The 19327-nt window shown below is 39.2% G+C and overlaps 1 protein-coding gene across 1 annotated transcript in view; it reads right to left on the bottom strand.

Annotated features, from left to right (window-relative positions):
- The window catches only part of LOC134577704 (IgGFc-binding protein-like), a 49540-nt gene that overhangs the window by 25043 nt on the left and 5170 nt on the right, over positions 1–19327 (bottom strand). The window contains exons 3-6 of the mRNA XM_063436566.1: positions 16527–16864; positions 10935–11823; positions 9375–9715; positions 4774–5350 (exon numbers count right to left, since the gene is read on the bottom strand). Of these exons, the coding sequence (XP_063292636.1) occupies positions 4774–5350; positions 9375–9715; positions 10935–11823; positions 16527–16864 (2145 nt within the window). The remainder of the gene's footprint in view (positions 1–4773; positions 5351–9374; positions 9716–10934; positions 11824–16526; positions 16865–19327) is intronic.

Below are 19327 nucleotides of genomic sequence, written 5' to 3'. Positions count from 1 at the left end.
GATAGTACACTCAAAGAGAAAATGCAGTTCACGATAAACAGTTTTTACTAAAGTTTTCTGATGTGAAGTGCAAGCAATATTTTCCTTTGTGACAGGGAATGGGGCTTGTTACTCTTTCTTTATCTGTCCTCCATTCTTACGTCACTCAAACTTCTTACTGTGTTAATTATCTTGACCTCTGCCCTTTTATCCAGCCGCCTCTCTGCGTCCTCCCACCTATAAACCCCCTCTTACGCTGTATGTCTTTAAGAGTTTAGCCCTTTGCTTTTTTTATTTGGATTTGTACTGTTGATGATGGAGCCACGATTGTATCAATGTCACATCGGGTCATCAACCTGCTCACCTGCTTACGCCGCTGTGTGACTCCGACACAGTGTGTCCGAGCAATCACTATTTATTGTTTTCTATCACTGTCTGAGTGAATGTGCTATCCTATCGCCACCTATATAGACCTCCATGATTCTATTTATTTTCACATTACTGACCTAAAGTCTTTTTATGTGGTAGAATCTTATTTATTGTTCGACCGAACCTGAATGGCAAGTCAACACCACTTTGTTCCAGCAGGTGGCACTGCAGAAGCATTGATATTGAGCTACAAAGGGGTCCCAGTATTTATGTCGAATTCTGTACACAGAAATCTGTGGTTTGACAACTTTAAGCCCTTAAGGACGGAGGCAATTGTACACGTTCACAGAAAAACAATATCAAAACAAAAGCTTGAATTTGCGCTATATGTCTGTTCAACCATAATTTACCTCTTTCGTATTATGTGCGCCCACACTTATTATATATCATTTTCTTCAGGAGAAGCAGGCCGAAACTTTCATTTTACCTCAAATATTCATATATGATTAATATAATAATTTAATATAAATTAAAAAATTTAAAAAGTCTTAGAAACAAAAAGTTTGGGTTTTTAGTTCTGTGTGGCATTTTAACTGTGAATGCCCTAATACTGTTAGCTTTTTACTGTACTGCAAAAACATACAAATATTTGCATTCAGCGATGTCTCAGGTTTTATGGTGTTTTGGTAAGTTACAGGGTCAAATATAGCACATACATTTTTTAGTTTGTACACAATGAAATGTTGGTTACGTTGCCTTTGAGTGTGGTAGCCCAGGAATGAGAATTACCCCCATGATGGCATACCATTTGCAAAATTAGACAACCCAAGATATTGCAAATGAGGTATGTTCAGTCTTTTCTAGTAGCCACTTAGTCAAATACAACGGCCAAGGTTAGCAATGATATTTGATTGTGTGTGAAAAATGCAAAAAACAAATATGAATGCTAATTTTGGCCAATGTTTGTGACTAAGTGGATACTAAAACCGATTGAACATACCCTATATTGAATACCCTGGATTGTCTACTTTTGCAAATGGTAAGCCATCATGGGGTCAACTCTTATTCCTGGGCTACCATACGGTCTCAAAGGCAAATTTCAATGTGAAAAAACTGAATGCAAGCCTTATATTTGACCCTCTAACGTTCCAAAACACCATAAAACCTACACATGACAGGTTTATACTGTGGAGACTTCGCTGAACACAAATATTAGTGTTCAAACACAGTAAAACATATCACATTAATTATATCAGTCAGTGATATCATTGTTCTGATACGTTATACTATTTTGAAACAGTAATATTTGTAGTCAGTAAAGACTACTGAGTAAAACAGTACACCCCATGGCTTTATGGTGTCTTAGGAAGTTACAGGGTTCAATATAGACCTTGCAAACTAAATTCTCTGAACTTACTGCGTGGGCTGTCAGGCACGTACCTCAAATTGTAAACAATAAAATAATTTAATTATGCAAAAAATATGACATAAATATATACATAACATTTAAATATTGTGACGGAACGCCGTCACTGGGTACCATGCCCACATGTGCCCCCTTTCTTGCCTGCTATTGGTTTCAGGTCCTCATGCTGGGGATCGCCCTACCTGCTCCTATAGGAGCTATAGTCACTGTCCGGGGGAGATCCAGGAGCCTCATGCCTGCAGCGGAACTGTCAGCGAGGCAGGCAGCGACTGCAGGGGCTCCCTATCCGGGAGCTACCTCAGTGGAGATATCCACTGGAGAGAGACGCAAGCCCTAGTAGACCCTTGGGAGCTATGAGTCGGCTTCACAACCGCAGAGTCCTGCTGGCCGCCTGGAAGTCCCTGCCGACCAATAGGAGAAGGAGCTACTGATCAAACTGATTCGTGCCCTTTCTCCTGATAGGCCGGTGCAAGTTAAAGGGCTCAGCTCGGAACACCTCCCCTACCTGAGCGCTGATTGGCCGCTGCATGGTTTAGGTGACCAACAGGAAATAGAGCCACAATGCAAACTGGGTTTGCGCCCTTTTTCCTGATAGGCCGGTGCGAGTTGATTGGTCGCTGATTGGTCGCCTCAGCGCTGATTCGTCGCCGCGTGGTTTAGGTGCAAAGTTTGACTCTACCGGCCTAAACCAAGTGATTCTGTGGAACTATTTGTGAGTATGTACAGAGCCTGAAGCCCAGACTTTATATGCTGATTTCTTGGGCTCTGTACATCCGATAGCTCCGCTATTTGCAGGGATCCTAGCTGGAAATAAATTATGTGTGGGGTTATTTTATGTCTTTGCTATGTTTTGGGGTATTGTTATGATTTATGTTCTTTATGCACATGTTGTGGGAGTGTTATGGGCGTGCTGGGGAGTGTTCCAGGGTGGGTTTGACTGTGTCCATGTTTTGTATAAATTGACTGTACCGTGTCCCATTAAAATATTCCTGTTGTAACCTTCATCAAGCCTCGGCTGATGTTTGGGTAGCTAAGAGCTCTGAGCACTGTTTTACTTGTGATTTGGGGAGAACTACAGCGGATATACTCAGTCGGAGTATAGGGGATCCGTTACAAATATATAAGTATATTTATATGTATATGCAGTGTCAGAACTGTTAGGGCCAATGCTGTGTATTTCCAGGCCTGGTCAACGCTGCTTCACTTTAACATGGCAACCAGGCCCCCTGTTTCTGTATGTATGTGTGTCTCTGTATGTATGTGTATGTGTCTCTGTATATATGTGTGTTTCTGTATGTATGTGTGTCTCTGTATGTATGTGTGTGTTTCTGTATGTATGTGTGTCTCTGTATGTATGTGTGTGTCTCAGTATGTATGTGTGTGTGTCTCTGTATGTATTTGTGTCTCTGTATGTATGTGTGTCTCAGTATGTATGTATGTGTGTCTCTGTATGTATGTGTATGTGCCTCTGTATATATGTGTGTTTCTGTCTGTATGTGTGTCTCTGTATGTATGTGTGTGTCTCAGTATGTATGTGTGTGTGTCTCTGTATGTATTTGTGTCTCTGTATGTGTGTGTGTGTGTGTGTCAGTATGTATGTGTGTGTCCCTGTATGTATTTGTGTCTCTGTATGTGTGTGTGAGTCTCAGTATGTATGTGTGTGTGTCTCTGTATGTATTTGTGTCTCTGTATGTATGTGTGTCTCTGTATGTATGTGTGTGTCTCAGTATGTATGTGTGTGTGTCTCTGTATGTATGTGTGTCTCTGTATGTGTGTGTGTGTGTCTCAGTATGTATGTGTGTGTCTCTGTATGTATTTGTGTCTCTGTATGTGTGTGTGTGTCTCAGTATGTATGTGTGTGTGTCTCTGTATGTATGTGTGTGTCTCTGTATGTGTGTGTATCTGTATGTGTGTGTGTCTCTGTATGTATGTGTGTGTGTGTGTCTCTGTATGTGTGTGTCTCTGTACGTATGTGTGTATCTGTATGTGTGTGTGTCTCTGTATGTATGTGTGTGTGTGTGTGTGTGTCTGTGTGTGTGTCTGCATGTGTGTGTGTCTGCATGTGTATCTGTTTGCCTGCATGTGGATCATCGGGGATCCTGTAAGTACATAGGACGGCTGCGGCATTCCCCTAAAGGACGGCATAGAATGCAAGCCGTTCTTAAAAGGTTTCCTCCTGCCTATTTAAATTTACAGGTCAGCTCTGCAAAATGAAAATAAAAAGAATAATTTTAGTCCCTTTTTATGCTGGTTCAACGCTGGCTGAAATCAACAATGAGAAGAATCGTGGTGCTTTCTGCACATTTTTGGCACTAGCCATGCTTTGAGAACCAGCATCTCCTCATAGCGAGGCATTACACCAATGCATCTCCACGGGAAGATTCTGTCTCTTCATGTTGTGTGTGAAGGTGCTGAATGATGGTTCTGCAAATTTTGCAGGACAGTAAATGGAAGCACCCCTAGTGGTAGTCTGATTGATTGTAGTGACAGGCTCTTTGCAAAGCCACTATCTAGTGGTTCTGGTGCTTTAACTTTTCTTTACGAATGAGTTTATCACAAAGCTGGTTTGTAACATTCACCAATAAAACAAAATGTAGACCCCTTTATTTTGACACTTTTATTAAAAGTGCAGAGCTAGCTTTACTGTGTAGAGCATATACTTTTACGCACTTGATAGCTCAGCTCATAATAAGATATCAAATCCCTGTGATTCTCAGCATCATCTTATATGTGACAGATTTACAATGTGTCCATCTGTCAGTCTTCTCTCTGTGTGTCTATCAGCCACCTTTCACTACAATGCTCCACTCCCACCACCTCCCCTTGGCTGGTAACCATTCATAAAGCTCTGCACGCCCCCCACTCACACCCGAACGCTCCCCTCAGCCATTCAATCAGACTCACTGCGCTAAAGGTCTGAACTTTAATTTAAAGTATTCTACATTTTAATCACAGTTACATTTTGAGTTTACAAACTGGTGTTTAATTGGTTTACTTACTACCACATCCAGAGTAATTTCTCCATTCATACACTGTGGCCCCGGCCCTCTGGCAGGCATCGCTATAAGTCTTCAGGGTCTGACACAAGACCTGGTGGTAGCCATCACTCATGCACAGGTCGTAAACACAGTTATCTTTGTATAGTTGTGGATCGATCAGTGAATGGCAGTTTCTGAAGGGTCCATTGCGCAGGCTTAATATGCCACATTGTGTGTTGTTCCCATACATTAACTTGAGGTTGAAGGGGCAGGTTTTACACGGCCCATTGCAGTCATCCCAGCAGGTATCCCCGCTGATCACGTTGGCTACCTTCCAAGATTTTCCAAAATCGACAGGATTCAAAGGAACACGTTCTGGAGAGTATAGGTCATCATTTGGATTACCGTTGTAGTTTCCACACAACCCACAAACACTCTCAGAAAAGTTACTTGGAAGATTGATTTTCACGAGAATGTTCCAGTCATAGAATATCCGAAGGGCAAAATCAGTCTGGACAATTAAGTAGCTGCCACTTTGGAATATCGATACAGCTCCATTTTTCAGTGTGATGGGAAGCGGAGCTTTCTGATTATTTATCTGCAAAAAATGACCAACAACACAATCTGATATGATGTACATTTATATTCCATCTCATTTAATGAAAACAATACTCTGAATGTTATATGATACCTAAAAGGTAAAACTTATACACTAAAGTAAAAATGGTCAGGGTTGCAAGGTGAATTTTAACTTTAAAACCAAAAGGGCAATTTTATTTTTGTGAAAATGTCACTTTTTATCTGTCAGAACACCCCTGTTGGGTCAGAATGTACTGTAATCTGACCAACTGCTGCTCATCCTCGCTTACATCAGTTGGTCAGCTAACAATAGAGTCTGACCAAAAATGGCTGCTCAGTCAGATAAAAAAAAAAGTAACATTTTCTCAAATAAATCAATATCAGGACATACTTGAAAACGAGGGAAGTCTCAATGTATCCATTGTGGTAAAATATTTTATAAATAAATAAATTAATATGCATCATTTAACAAAAATATCATTACATTTCTTTAAACGTAATCAACTTTAAAAAACCAGAAGTGAAAATTGGATGACGGTTGTCCTTTATTATGATCATGTGTTGTGTGACTCAAGGATTTAAAGTATTACAGTGAATTGCAAAAGTATTCACCCCCTTGACTTTTACCTATTTTGTTACATTGCAGCCTTAAGGTCAATGTTTTATTAACCCCTTAAGGACACATGACATGTGTGACATGTCATGATTCCCTTTTATTCCAGTTTGGTCCTTAAGGGGTTAATCTAAATGTTATGTGATGGTTCAGAACACAGTAGTCTAAGTTGGTAAAGTGAAAAGAGAAAAATATATACATAAAACTATTTTTTAGAAATAGAAAACAAAAAATTGGCATGTGCGTATGTATTCTCCCCCTTTGTTATGACGCCCATAGAAAGCTCTGGTGCAACCAATTACCTTCAGAAGTCACATAATTAGCGAAATGATGTCCACCTGTGTGCAATCTGAGTGTCACATGATCTGTCATTACATATACACACCTCTTTTGAAAGGCCCCAGAGGCTGCAACACCTAAGCAAGAGGCACCACTAACAAAGCACTGCCATGAAGACCAAGGAACTCTCCAAACAAGTAAGGGACAATGTTGTTGAGAAGTACAAGTCAGGGTTAGGTTGTAAAAAATATCCAAATCTTTGATGATCCCTAGGAGCACCATCAAATCTATCATAACCAAATGGAAAGAACATGGCACAACAGCAAACCTTCCAAGAGACGGCCGCCCACCAAAACTCATGGACCGGGCAAGGAGGGCATTAATCAGACAGGCAGCACAGAGACCTAAGGTAACCCTGGAGGAGATGAAGAGTTCCACAGCAGAGACTGGCGTATCTGTATATAGGACGACAATAAGCCGTACGCTCCATAGAGTTTGGCTTTATGGCAGAGTGGCCAGAAGAAAGCCATTACTTTCAGCAAAAAATCAAAATGGCACGTTTTGAGTTTGCGAAAAGGAATGTGGGAGACTCCCAAAATGTATGGAGGAAGGTGCTCTGGTCTGATGAGACTAAAATTTAACTTTTCAGTCCATCAAAGAAAACGCTATCTTTGGCGCAAACCCAACACATCACATCGACCAAAGAACACCATCCCCGCAGTGAAACATGTTGTTTTTCAGCAGCCGGGACTTGGAAACTGGTCAGAGTTGAGGGAAAGATGGATGGTGCTAAATACAGGGATATTCTTGAGCAAAACCTGTACCACACTGTGCATGTTTTGAGGCTAGGATGGAGGTTCACCTTCCAGCAGGACAATGACCCCAAACACACTGCTAAAGCAACACTTGAATGGTTTAAGGAGAAACATGTAAATGTGTTGGAATGGCCTAGTCAGAGCCCAGACCTCAATCCAATAGAAAATCTGTGGTCAGACTTAAAAATTGCTGTTCACAAGCACAAACCATCCAACTTCAAGGAGATGGAGCAGTTTTGCAAGGAGGAATGGGCAAAAATCCCAGTGGTAAGATGTGGCAAGCTCATAGAGACTTATCCAAAGCGACTTGGAGCTGTGATTGCTGCAGAAGGTGGCTCTACAAAGTATTGACTTTAAGGGGGTGAATAGTTAGCACATTGACTTTTTCTGTTATTTTGTCCTATTTGTTGTTTGCGTCACAATAAAAAAAAAATCTTCAAAGTTGTGGGCATGTTCTGTAAATTAAATGATGCAAATCCTCAAACAATCCATGTTAACTCCAGGTTGTGGGGCAACAAAACACGAAAAATGCCAAGGGGGGTGAATACTTTTGCAAGCCACTGTATAAACTGATCCTTTCTTTGATCACGTTGTTTATTTCACAGTCGCTATTCATTGTGCTTGGGGTCAATATAAATTGAGCCATCTGGATTTTTTATAAGTATCTACATATTTTATGCAATTATATTATATCTATATGGATTATAGGTCTTTAACTTTCACTCTTAGCCTCCGGTCACCAAAAGCCTGCAGCTCTCTTGACCTTGTTTGTTGAATGTTTAGTGAGATTTTAGTCAGTGAGTAGTATTCATTTCTTGAGAATTTGGTCATTTCAAATTCCCCATGACATTTGCCGTCTAACCTGTTTATATTCCGGTAAAGCAATGCCTCAGGTGTAAATGCCAACACTATACATTTCTGCCTTTTACAAAATTCTAAAAACTGGCTCAACTAGGGCTTTAGGTACTGATCGAATCTCTTAAATGGACCTTGGCCCTATACTTGTCTAAGCGGGGTAAAAGGTTCCAGCTGGGATTAAAACGCATATGTTCTAAGTCATTGCCACGTAAATGGTATGCACACTGTGCACAAATAAATGTTTGATTAGCACTGACTATTAAACAACTGTAAATGCCTGGCCTTCAAAAATGTAAATACCAAAAATCAGAGCACTCTGGTCTTAGAAAATGTTATATATATATATTAAACGTATATTTATTAGACTTGTGCGCTGAGAAAAAATCATTTTGTTTAACAAAATATGTTAATCTGGTGAAAATAAAAGGAATTGGCTTGGGATTTGTACATGTGGCATTTCATTTTGGATTCATTTTTTTATGCAATCGTTTAAGGAAAAAAAAAATCAGACAAACAAGAAGGGCATGAAAAATCGGACAAAAAAAAGAAATACTAGGTATACATTTTGTGTCATTTGGTTCACAAATCATGTGAGAAGAAGTAATCAAGAGGAGAGGTAAAAAAAGAAATAAATCTAGATTTATATGTTCAGTTATGATATCCAGTATTTATGATAAATCGAATATGTAAAGATATATAGCTTGTTATACTGCTCTTCCTTCTGCTCCCTCTAATGGTCTCTTAATAACTAATGCGATGGCTCATCCATTGCACATTCTATTTGTTTTGGGATTTGTTCATATATTATTTCTGACTTTGGAATTTGTGACAGAGCACAGATTGCCCAAAATTAGGGCAAATCGCAATTCATAAAAAACAGAATGCACTCGTCTAATTTATAGATAGTGAAAAGTTTGTAATGCTTGGATACTAGTCTCTTGTCTTGGTTTGGTTTGCTTGTGACATGGCTGATAACTTTTACCAAATTCATAATACATGCAAGCAATTTGGCAAAAGGGATACATGTCGTTCCATCAGGTTTTAAGCTAGGTGTCCAACCCTTTATTGTTCAGTTAATCCCCCAAAACACACCTTACCATTCAAAAAGTGCGGAGACTGGGCCTGAAAAGCTATCCATCACTTTCCAGCTCTACCAGATATGCATGTGTTACTTTCAATCATTTCAATATGTTTTAAATGCCTTGGGATTTGCAGCAAAAATATAACCATGTGAACATTAATGGCTGAATATATAGTGCCAGTTCAGCCAACAGAACCAAGTGGACTCTATAAACACGCCAATTTGCCTTTAGACAAGCCATTTCTGCTAATAGTGTCTTTAAGGTTCATTTAATATGTCAGACAGTTCCTCCATAAACAGGCAGTAGTAATGCCAATCAGGCAGTATGGAATAAGTTGAAATTACAATCCCATTAAATACAATTTCTTCATTCAGTATTTAAAAATCCTCCACTTACCCTCACGGTGCCCATTTCAGACCTGACACTGGTGATGTTGTAGTCATAAATCTGTAAGTTGACATAGCGAATGTAAGATACCAAGGAAGATCCTCGATTCTCATTCTTAATGTCAACACGGAAGTTAGGTATGGTGGGATCAGAAACACAGTTTTGCACCATAGTGTAGGCACAGGTTCCCTGGAAGTCATAATTCTTCCCATCGAAGGTATGATAATGAGGGTCTCCCCAAGCCCAACATTCAGCCACATATTTTGCAAGACAAGTTGCTTTGCCCTGGATAATCTTACACATCTCCTGTTTTTTGCATTTGGTTTTGCTGCATGATGGTCGAGATGAACCTGAATCCAAAAAATAAAGATTTGGATGAAATGAAAGGTAAGTACATAACAGAAGTTTATCAACATCAAAGTAGATTTGGGAGCTACAAAGATTGTAGTAAAAGTACTCTGTTTTTTCAAATTAGCTACAGATTGTATTTTCAACCTAGAATCTGAGTCATAGTATTTCACATTATTTGACCTAGCCTTTTTTCTCCAAAACATGTGTATGCATAAAGACTAGAAAAGGTACAGTCCTCACACATTTTCCAGCAATCTTTGAAGGTCAAACTTCAAGGCTAATTTATAGCAGCCTGGGAGAGGAGAAGGGATTGAGGGCTTTAGGAATTCTTCAGGTTTTAATAGTGTCATCGTGTGCAGTACAGGTGCTTGGTATAACAGTTCTAACTGTATGTGTGCATTAAATCTGCATTTATTATTTTACTTTCTAAATGCATTTTTAGAAGCAAAATCAATCTATTTTATTACATATCCTGTATGTGTAAAATGTGTTTGTTTTTTTGTTATAAAGGACTGCCAAAAAGGCCACACTTGGCTTTTGCTATTTCAGAGATTCAATGCTATTAATATTCTACTTACTGATACTTATTGTATTGTATTGAATTACACACTGTGACTTTGATAAACTGTAAGAGAAGCTGAATTACTGATCTTTATTGTGACCTAATCCACTAATAAAAATTCCTCCGTGTTACTACAAATGGGAATTTACACCCGAGGTGTAGTCTATTACAGTAATAGTGTAGCCTTAGATATAGTGAAGCGGTGTGCTCAGAGGGTATAAATTAGAATGTTTTCACCGGTGTGCAATATGTTTTGGATCAGTAAAGCACAGACAGAAAAGTCTTATATCAGGAAATCTGTTATGGAAACAAACACACATTTTAAACAATCCTTCCAAAGAACACATAGATATCTAATGAGGTAAAGGTAAAATATTAATATACAACCCACTGGAAGAATGTAGTTTCTCTTTTTTTTTTCTACGCATCACCTGAAATCTCCCAACATAAATATTAGCATTTCTTGTTTCCAATGAAACCCACCCATTTCTCTGTAAATGTAGAAAGAATGTTATTATTGTGCTTAGTTTGCATACATACAGGTTTCATACGGTTAAACCTGTTCTCTTACTGTAAGGATTCAATGTCACAAAAACTACTCAGCTTATTTTTGGATAACAATTAAAACTATCCATAAAGAAACCAAGACCGCTTACCACTCAAACAAATGGCAGGCTCCCCATAGGCATTCAGTGAAGCAACACCAAGAATGGTGAGTCCAAACGTACTGTTACCATCTTCAACCATGGACGTTTTAGAATTTGAATTCATGTGAGCTGCTCTCCACGAATAGTTTGTCCCTGGAATTTCTTGCCAGTTGACATCTCCCAGAGGGTTTTTATTTATGGTTAGTTGTTGTAGAGATGAGGTCTTGGCTACAATGATAGCTTCATTGTTGAAACCATCTTGGCCTGCAGCCAGGTAGGTGGTACAGTATGAGTTCACATCTGGAACACTCATCAAGAATGTATCAAAAACCATGGATCCATAGCGACCTCCTGCTGAGAAAAGAAACACTTGTATGCCTTCTGTAGCAGTTACAAAGAGAGGAGCTGATGGCATCAGTTGTATCTCTAAATCTTCTCCAGCTTTGAGCGTTTGAGTGGTTTTTAGTGACCCAGCCTGGTAGGTCACTTGAGTGTGTTGAGAAGCAGTCACATAAACTAGGTCATACTTGGTCTGAAATGGGCTTGGGGGAATAATGAATGTTGTTCCCCAGTAATCAACAGGTTGAAGCTGCTCATAAACATGATTGCACTTTGTATGTTTGCTGGCACATGTATGGCCGCTCAGGACAGCCACTGGCTTGAGTGCCTCTACTTTTGTTCCAGAAAGATCATCAGTGCTCTGGAATGCTATGGCTTCGTATGACTCAAGGCTGATTTTCAGTTTGCTTCCTTTAACATACAGGCGATTTTGGAAAGTTACATCCCCGGTGAGGTGAATGGTCACTGTGGTTGGCTCCTTTGAAACCACAGCAAACTCTTTAAAGGACCCTTCCGGACCATCAGATGGTGTAAATATATAGTAAGTTGTTCCCAGTTCCTGTATAAACAAATGAAAATGGAAAATGAGCAACATTTATTTAATATGGCAATGACACAATGTCATATAACATTTTAGCAAACCTATTTTGGGAACAGAAGCTTACATAGAATGCATCCTGATCTTTAAAATAACTAGAAAATGCTCCTTTGAAAATGACTTGAGTCATGAGATGAGATGTGTGATGTTTTAAAATGCTAAAACTGGTCTTTGCCACTCTCAACACATTCCGATTTTCTCTTTACGAATAATCCTGGTGGTGTTTGCTGTTACATTTGTTTTCTTGTGACACATTGCACTATTGTCTGAGGATGACTGTTTAACTCAAATAACACAGAGAGTGTTCATCATCATCATCTGGTGTGTTCTGCTAATTCCCAGCGAGGCGGCCAGAAATACTGAATACTTGTATTTTTCTTTCTTTATTTTTTTCTAAAAATGTTTATCCTTTTGAATATTAGTCAATATGTTTAAGACTCTCCAGGTACAGAATAGAGATACTATTTTATTATGAAACCTTCTTAAAGCCCACCATATGTCTTCCAAATAATTTCTAGTGCATAATAAAATCTGTCTTCTATGCAATCAAATTTATCAGAGCTCTGAGCTCTCTCCCGACATATCATTTTCAGGAGAAAGTCTGAACTGAGGGCAACAGACACAAATAGCAGCTGATAAGGTATTGTGTATGTCACATGGAGGATTTCTAATGCCCAACATTGGGAAAACTGTTTCATTTTTAGTTCATTATAAATTGATCTTCTCCCTTCCAGTAGCCTATATATGCCAATCCCTAAGACAAAAGAATAGAGAATAATGGCTGCGCCAGAGAGAATTGATATATTAATAACAAATAGTCCAAGTAAAAAGAGTCTTATCTAAAATGCTCTTATTGGAGACGCAGAGTCTATAGGTGCTTGGTCAGAAACAAATGTCCTCGCTGTTCTCCTTCATGTAAATTCAATTTGCAAGAGCTATAACTCGCTCTAGAGTAAAAGGCGTACAGCGGTACAATCCCCGCTTATGGGATATAGGGAAAACTTCCTCCGTCAATGGTATGTTCCACACTCAAAGATAAAAGAGAGACAACCAATAGTGCTCACTGGATAAAATACTGGAAATAAAATATATAAAATGGTACTCACAAGGAAGGAGCAGAGCAACTGCTCCTTGAAGATAGTGCTGGTGGTATTATCCCCACCTCGGATTACTTGGAGTCCAGGGTGATATAAATGCCAGGTAAAAAACAATATACAGTGTATCAAAAGATAAATGGCACCAATAAAAAGTGACCAAATAATCTTTAATATATTCAAATACACAATAAAATATTCACAAACGCGTTTCGCCAATACGGCTTTATCAATATGGAATAAGGGCAAAAAATCAATTGTCATTAGAAAAGTTAGACCTTTCGGGGTAAAAATGTAATATTTTGAAATAACGGCCATGTAACCCCGTCACCCAGGGCATAAAAGGGGTTAAAAGGCATTTAGTAGATCTTCCCTTCCAGAGACACAGGCACAGCTACTGTAGACACCAATACACCGAACCGTAGAAGCATATACTTGCTCTCAAACATACGAATGCTGTAAACAGCCGAATAGGAAAAAACATACAAATAGGTTTACACTCCTAGCAGTCAAACTGGAACAGCATACAATAAATCCCCCCCAAGAACGAGACAAGGCTCTGTTTTGAGAGTCAAGCAGGAACAGACAGAGCTGTGGGTTTAATGTTCTTATATACACATTAGTACCACCCACAGGGTTTTGGAAAACAACCAATGAACACGTACAATACACTCAGACACTCCCACACAAAATCCTCCCCTCTGTCTGTGATACAATTACCTTACACAATGGGTAATGTAATTATCACAGGCAGAGAAATACAGTTTTTCACATTATTCCTAACTTGAAAAGTATGCATCACATTCACATAAAATGTTAAAAGTATGCATCACATTCACATAAAATGTTAAAAGTATGCATCACATTCACATAACATTTTCAGAATCAGCATACTCCAAATACAAACATACGTCAAAATCATCCACATTGTTCCATTGGCTCAAAAGATAGATCGTAGTCCTTTGTAACCAAACAAAGCATGGCTTTTCTGCCCAAAACCAGTTCCACAGAGTCTTCTATCCTGGAGATAATTGGGAAGTAATCCAATTATCTCCAAGGACAGAGGCAAAACTCCATTAAGCACATGGCAGTAAAAAGACAGTAAAATACAATAAAATACACAAGGTTACATTTACTACATAAAATACAGACATGCAACATATCCCCAGATAGCTTAGGCCTGAACGCACATTATTACTGAATGGCTCTCAGATCACACACATACAGTTCAATTGCCATGGAACCAAAGTATTTTATTACACAAATAGGCTCCATGGCAGGCTATCTGGGTTAAATGAGTTCATTCAGTAAATCCGAAAATTTACAGAACGCCAGAGCTGAAATACATGAATAGACCTTTCTGCATAGGAAAATAAAGTATGTAAATGCCGGTCCATAGTCAAAAGGCAGCAGGCAGGTAACCAGGCTCCTCCAATGCACAGTGGCGAGATTGGTCTCGTCACAGGCCATATTTTGTTAAAGGGACACTCCACATGCACAAAGTTCTTTAGCTCTCTGTGTTAAATGCAAAGAGTGTGAGCTCTGTATTTCAATTTGCACAAAATAAGCACAAGCACTTAGTTCCTTTTTTTTATCAAAACTCTTATAGTGACTGTATCTTCTTTGTGGTAGAATGAGATGGTGTCATCGCTCTGACATTTAAACTGTCAGATTGTTTGGATTGTGTCTGTGCAGTGTATCAGGGTATTTACTTAAGTTTGAAGTGCTGTGAATTGAAAGTGAGTTTGAAATTGTATGCTAAAGAATAAAACATATTGTTCCAAATGTCTTGCAAATATAAGTATAAGTGATTGGTCTCTTTTAATAACTGATGTTAGAAAAATACAACTGGAAAAAAAAACCTCTATTTAACAACATTGTTTTGTGGTTTAAATAGTCTTTTGTTATCACCCAAATGTATCTTTTGTTTCTAATATTATTTACAACTATATTCAAATTCAACAATAATCATAAATTTGTCAATCAGATCAATCTATCTATCTATCTGTCTGTCTGTCATTCCGTCCGTCCGTCTGTCTATCTCATTGACTATTTGTGTATTACGTACTATTGCACACTGAATATTACGCAATTAACATCTGTCCGACCAAAACACTGTCAAAGGAAAATCTTCAAAGCCATCAAAAAGGCTTTGATTTTATTTAATGGTCATTTTTCAAATTAGTTTTTAATTTTTGATAACATGTTACAATGATTAAAAGGTTTTTTTATTTTTATATTTTTATAAATAAAAATATATTTTAATTGTGGTTAGTGTACAAAGGCTAAGGGCATACACAAATCTAAGCTAAACCAGAAGTAGAAAAAGAGAAGAGACTGTAAATAAGGGATATTCTCCCAAATATCAGTCCCTATACCCTTGAAAAAGGTTGTTCCACTTTTATAAGGCAATAAAGTTGCCAATTTTGAACGTAGGAAAATTTGTACATAAAATGAATAAACCTTTATTGAGCCCCCTTGGGGGAGAAAATAAGTGAAAAAAGACTTAGTGAAAGTGTATTTACAACAACGTAATATAAAATAAAGGGAAAACGTCTGCTGTTTGTTAGATAATATATACACCACACGTAGGCGCTCCTGTTTGTAGCAACTGCAAATTAAAGTCTACACTGTTGCTGGTACAGATAATGCAACAGTGTCTCAGTAACTAACAGTTAGATCCACTTAAATATACACTAGTTACTGAGACACTGTTGCATTATCTGTACCAGCAACAGTGTAGACTTTAATTTGCAGTTGCTACAAACAGGAGCTCCTACGTGTGGGGGCTCAATAAAGGTTTATTCATTTTATGTACAAATTTTCCTACGTTCAAAATTGGCAACTTTATTGCCTTATAAAAGTGGAACAACCTTTTTCAAGGGTATAGGGACTGATATTTGGGAAAATATCCCTTATTTTCAGTCTCTTCTCTTTGTATACTTATATTTCTGGGTTATGCCCTGATACCCTACAACCCACTCAACTCCAGTGGAGGTGATCCTTGCTCTCCTTCACAGGGGCTGTGTCTTTTCTATACCAGTAGTAAGAATTAGGTTTATATAGAATATGTTTCTTGATATTTAAATATATTGACATTTTTTTTTGCAAAGTTTATTCAAAAATATTAAATTGATTAAATCCTAAATTCTCGAATATGCATTAAATAAAGCACAGCTATTCTCTATAGCACTTGCCCTGCTGCCTTCTTGCAGTTATATGTAGGTTACTTTGTTGCGGTCATTGACCCACATCCCTCACTTTCTCTCTATCCATTGTAAGCTTTTCTGGAGGACATGTCCGTACGCTGTGATATCTTCATGTAGACATTGCACTGTCTCGATATCATGCAGAGTAGTTGTAAGGTATTCATGGCTCGTCCTTGGTAATACAAAGCTCGTTCAAGCTTGATCAACCTGTTTTTCATGGTTTGTGAATATCTACAAGACCTGGCAACACTGGGTGAAGTGTTTATAAACTCCAGTGATAATAGTTATAAATAAATACTGGAAAATGATTACATTTTTAATTCTTGGTTTGTGATATATACAGCATAAACTTATATCTTACCTCAACCGGGAATAGAGATGCTGTGTCAGAGCTTTCGGTCTTATAGTTTCCAGACACGACAGAAACTGGACTGGAGGACATCACGATCACTGTATAATAAAAAGGTTTGGAAGATGTCATTTGGACAACGTGTGGGAGTTGGATGGTGGCTTGCTCCATTGTGTCTAAAGTAATTTTCTTTCGGAAGCTGTATTTGTTGACGGCGATGTTGACGGTGGTGGCGGGGTAATGGGCAGTAATGGACAGAGTAAGATCAGGGTTTCCTGTTTGTATGTTGTGATTCTGCATGAAGACGGTAATGAACTCAGTTCCTGGGACACCAGCTGAGCAGAAACTCACTGGAAAGACAGAAAAAAAAAGAGTTTATTGAATTAAAGTACTACTAAAACTGAAAGAATTTAATACACAAAATACAAAAAAGAAATCACAGCAGACTTGTACGACACAAATGACATAAACACGTATCGCAGGAGAAACATTAGCAAGAATTTAGTCGCAGCATAAGGCGGTGTTGTCCTTTAGGGGTCACTTGCATTTTGCTGCTCTCCCTGGGGTTTCTTATAATACCAGTGTCCAACCTTGAATGGCACACTCAGGTACATAAGATGCAGGTGGCCCATTCGGAGGTCTCCTCTCATTGGTGGTGCATGCTCTGATTGCACAGTGGGACTCTTCCCACTCACAACAAACTGCAAGAGGCCAGTAAGTAAGAATATTTGGGGTTATGTTTAAAGTGTTATGCTCTTAAAAAGTGCTAAAAGGTATAAAGCATATTTTTTTTTTTACTGTGGAGCTCTGTGATATGCTCATATACAGCGCATATTACTGTGAGTTTTATTACTTTGGAGATCTGTGATTCATTCTTACACACTGCACATTATTGTGATCAAAAGATCTCCATGACAATTGCTGTGTCCGTTCCCCTCCCCCCAGGCCAGGCGATGGCCACAGTCACAAGTTTGCCCCGATGCAGAGGGGTAGGAAAAAGAACTTGGTCTGTACTTTCAGGCCACGTTCTCCATTCTTCGGACTGGATGAGAGCGTTGCCATGGGTTACCTATAAAACACTCTGATTTCCAAGTGCTGGGGGTGCAGACATGCTGCAATTCCAACCAGATACCAAGAGGACAAGATTCCCCCCTTCCTGGTCCATGGTAGGCTTTAGGGAGGGGGAATACACAATATTTAATTAGTTTGTTTGATTAAAAACTTTTTTTTTTTTACTTTTCCATCAGCTCCTTATCTACCCCACTACATCCCCTAACCTCCACTACAGGTCCTAACCCCCCACTATTGCCCTTAACCTCCACTAGAGGTCCTAACCCCTAACATCCACCATTGCTCATAAATGCCCACTATTGACCCTAACCCCCAACATTGCACCTAACCAATCTCTACAGGTCCTGATCCCCCTATTCCTGACCGTAATCCCACACTATTGCCCCTAACCACCCACTACTGCCCCAAATCTAATTCCTTTTGACCTCTCTGCTGCCTTTGACACTGTTAATCATGCTCTCCTTCTTCAAACTCTTCAATCACTCAGTCTCTGTGACACTGTACTCTCTTGGTTTTCCTCCTATATCTCCCAATACTCATTGTGTCTCCTTTTCTAATGATACCTCATCCCTTTGCCCTATCTCGGTTGGCTCTGTCCTTGGTATTTTCGCTTTACACTGCCTCTCTTGGCAAACTAATCACCTCATTTGGATTCCACTACCTCCACCACCACCTGTGCATTTGTCCTATTTATAGTAAAATCTCCCCTCTTATAATTAATTATAAAGCTCTATGGAATCTGATAGCACTATATAAATGCCAATAATAATAAACCACTATTGCCCTAACCTCCCCATTACAGGTCCTAAGCCCCCACTATTGTTCCTAATCACCCACTACAGGTCCTAACCACCCACTACAGATCATAACCCCCCACCACTGCCCATAACCACCCACTACAGGCCCTAAGCCCCCACTATTGTCCCTAACAACCCACTATTGCCCCTAATCCCCCCACTATTTTTCCTAATCACCCACTACAGGCCCTAACCCCCCACTATTGCCCCTGACAACCTACTTAAGGTCCTAACCTCCCACTATTGCCCCTAACCACCCACTACAGGTCCTGGCCCCCCACTATTGGCCCTAACCACCCACTACAGGTCCTAAGCCCCCACTATTGCCACTAACCCCCCCACTACAGGTCCTAACCCCCACTACTGCCCCTAACCACCTACTACAGGTCCTAACCCCCACTACTGCCCCTAACCACCTACTACAGGTCCTAAGCCCCCACTAGTGTTCCTAACCACCCACTTAAGGTACTAATCCCCCACTATTGCCCCTAACCCCCACTACAACATTTCGTTTTGGGTTCAGATTTTTTGGAAATATGGTATGAATCACAAAATTGGACCTAATTAGGACCAAATTAAGTTTTGAAAAAAAAACTTATTATTTGCATACGTGTGTGAGTCTGTGTGTTACTCTGCAGGCTTCCCCAAACTCCGATCCTCCAGAGGTTGCTGAACTATAACTCCCATGATTCTCAGAATATCTATTTCATTCATAGAATCATGGGAGTTGTAGTTCAGCAACATCTGTAGGACCGGAGTTTGGGGAAGCTTGCTAAGGCACAGTGAAACGTCTAGAGCACATGACCTGAAGATTATTGAAATATTTTCACTCTCTTACTTACAATATATAATTTTATTTGACATTTCTCATAATAAATGATGTCTTTAATGTTCTATTAGAGAGCTCCCATGGCCCAGCCTGGATGTGATATTTAAGTAATACTA

Source organism: Pelobates fuscus, chromosome 11 (genome assembly GCF_036172605.1).
Source record: "Pelobates fuscus isolate aPelFus1 chromosome 11, aPelFus1.pri, whole genome shotgun sequence".
NCBI classification, from domain to species: domain Eukaryota; kingdom Metazoa; phylum Chordata; class Amphibia; order Anura; family Pelobatidae; genus Pelobates; species Pelobates fuscus.
The sequence above is the reverse complement of the archived record's forward strand: the minus strand, read 5'-3'. Positions and strand labels throughout refer to the sequence as shown.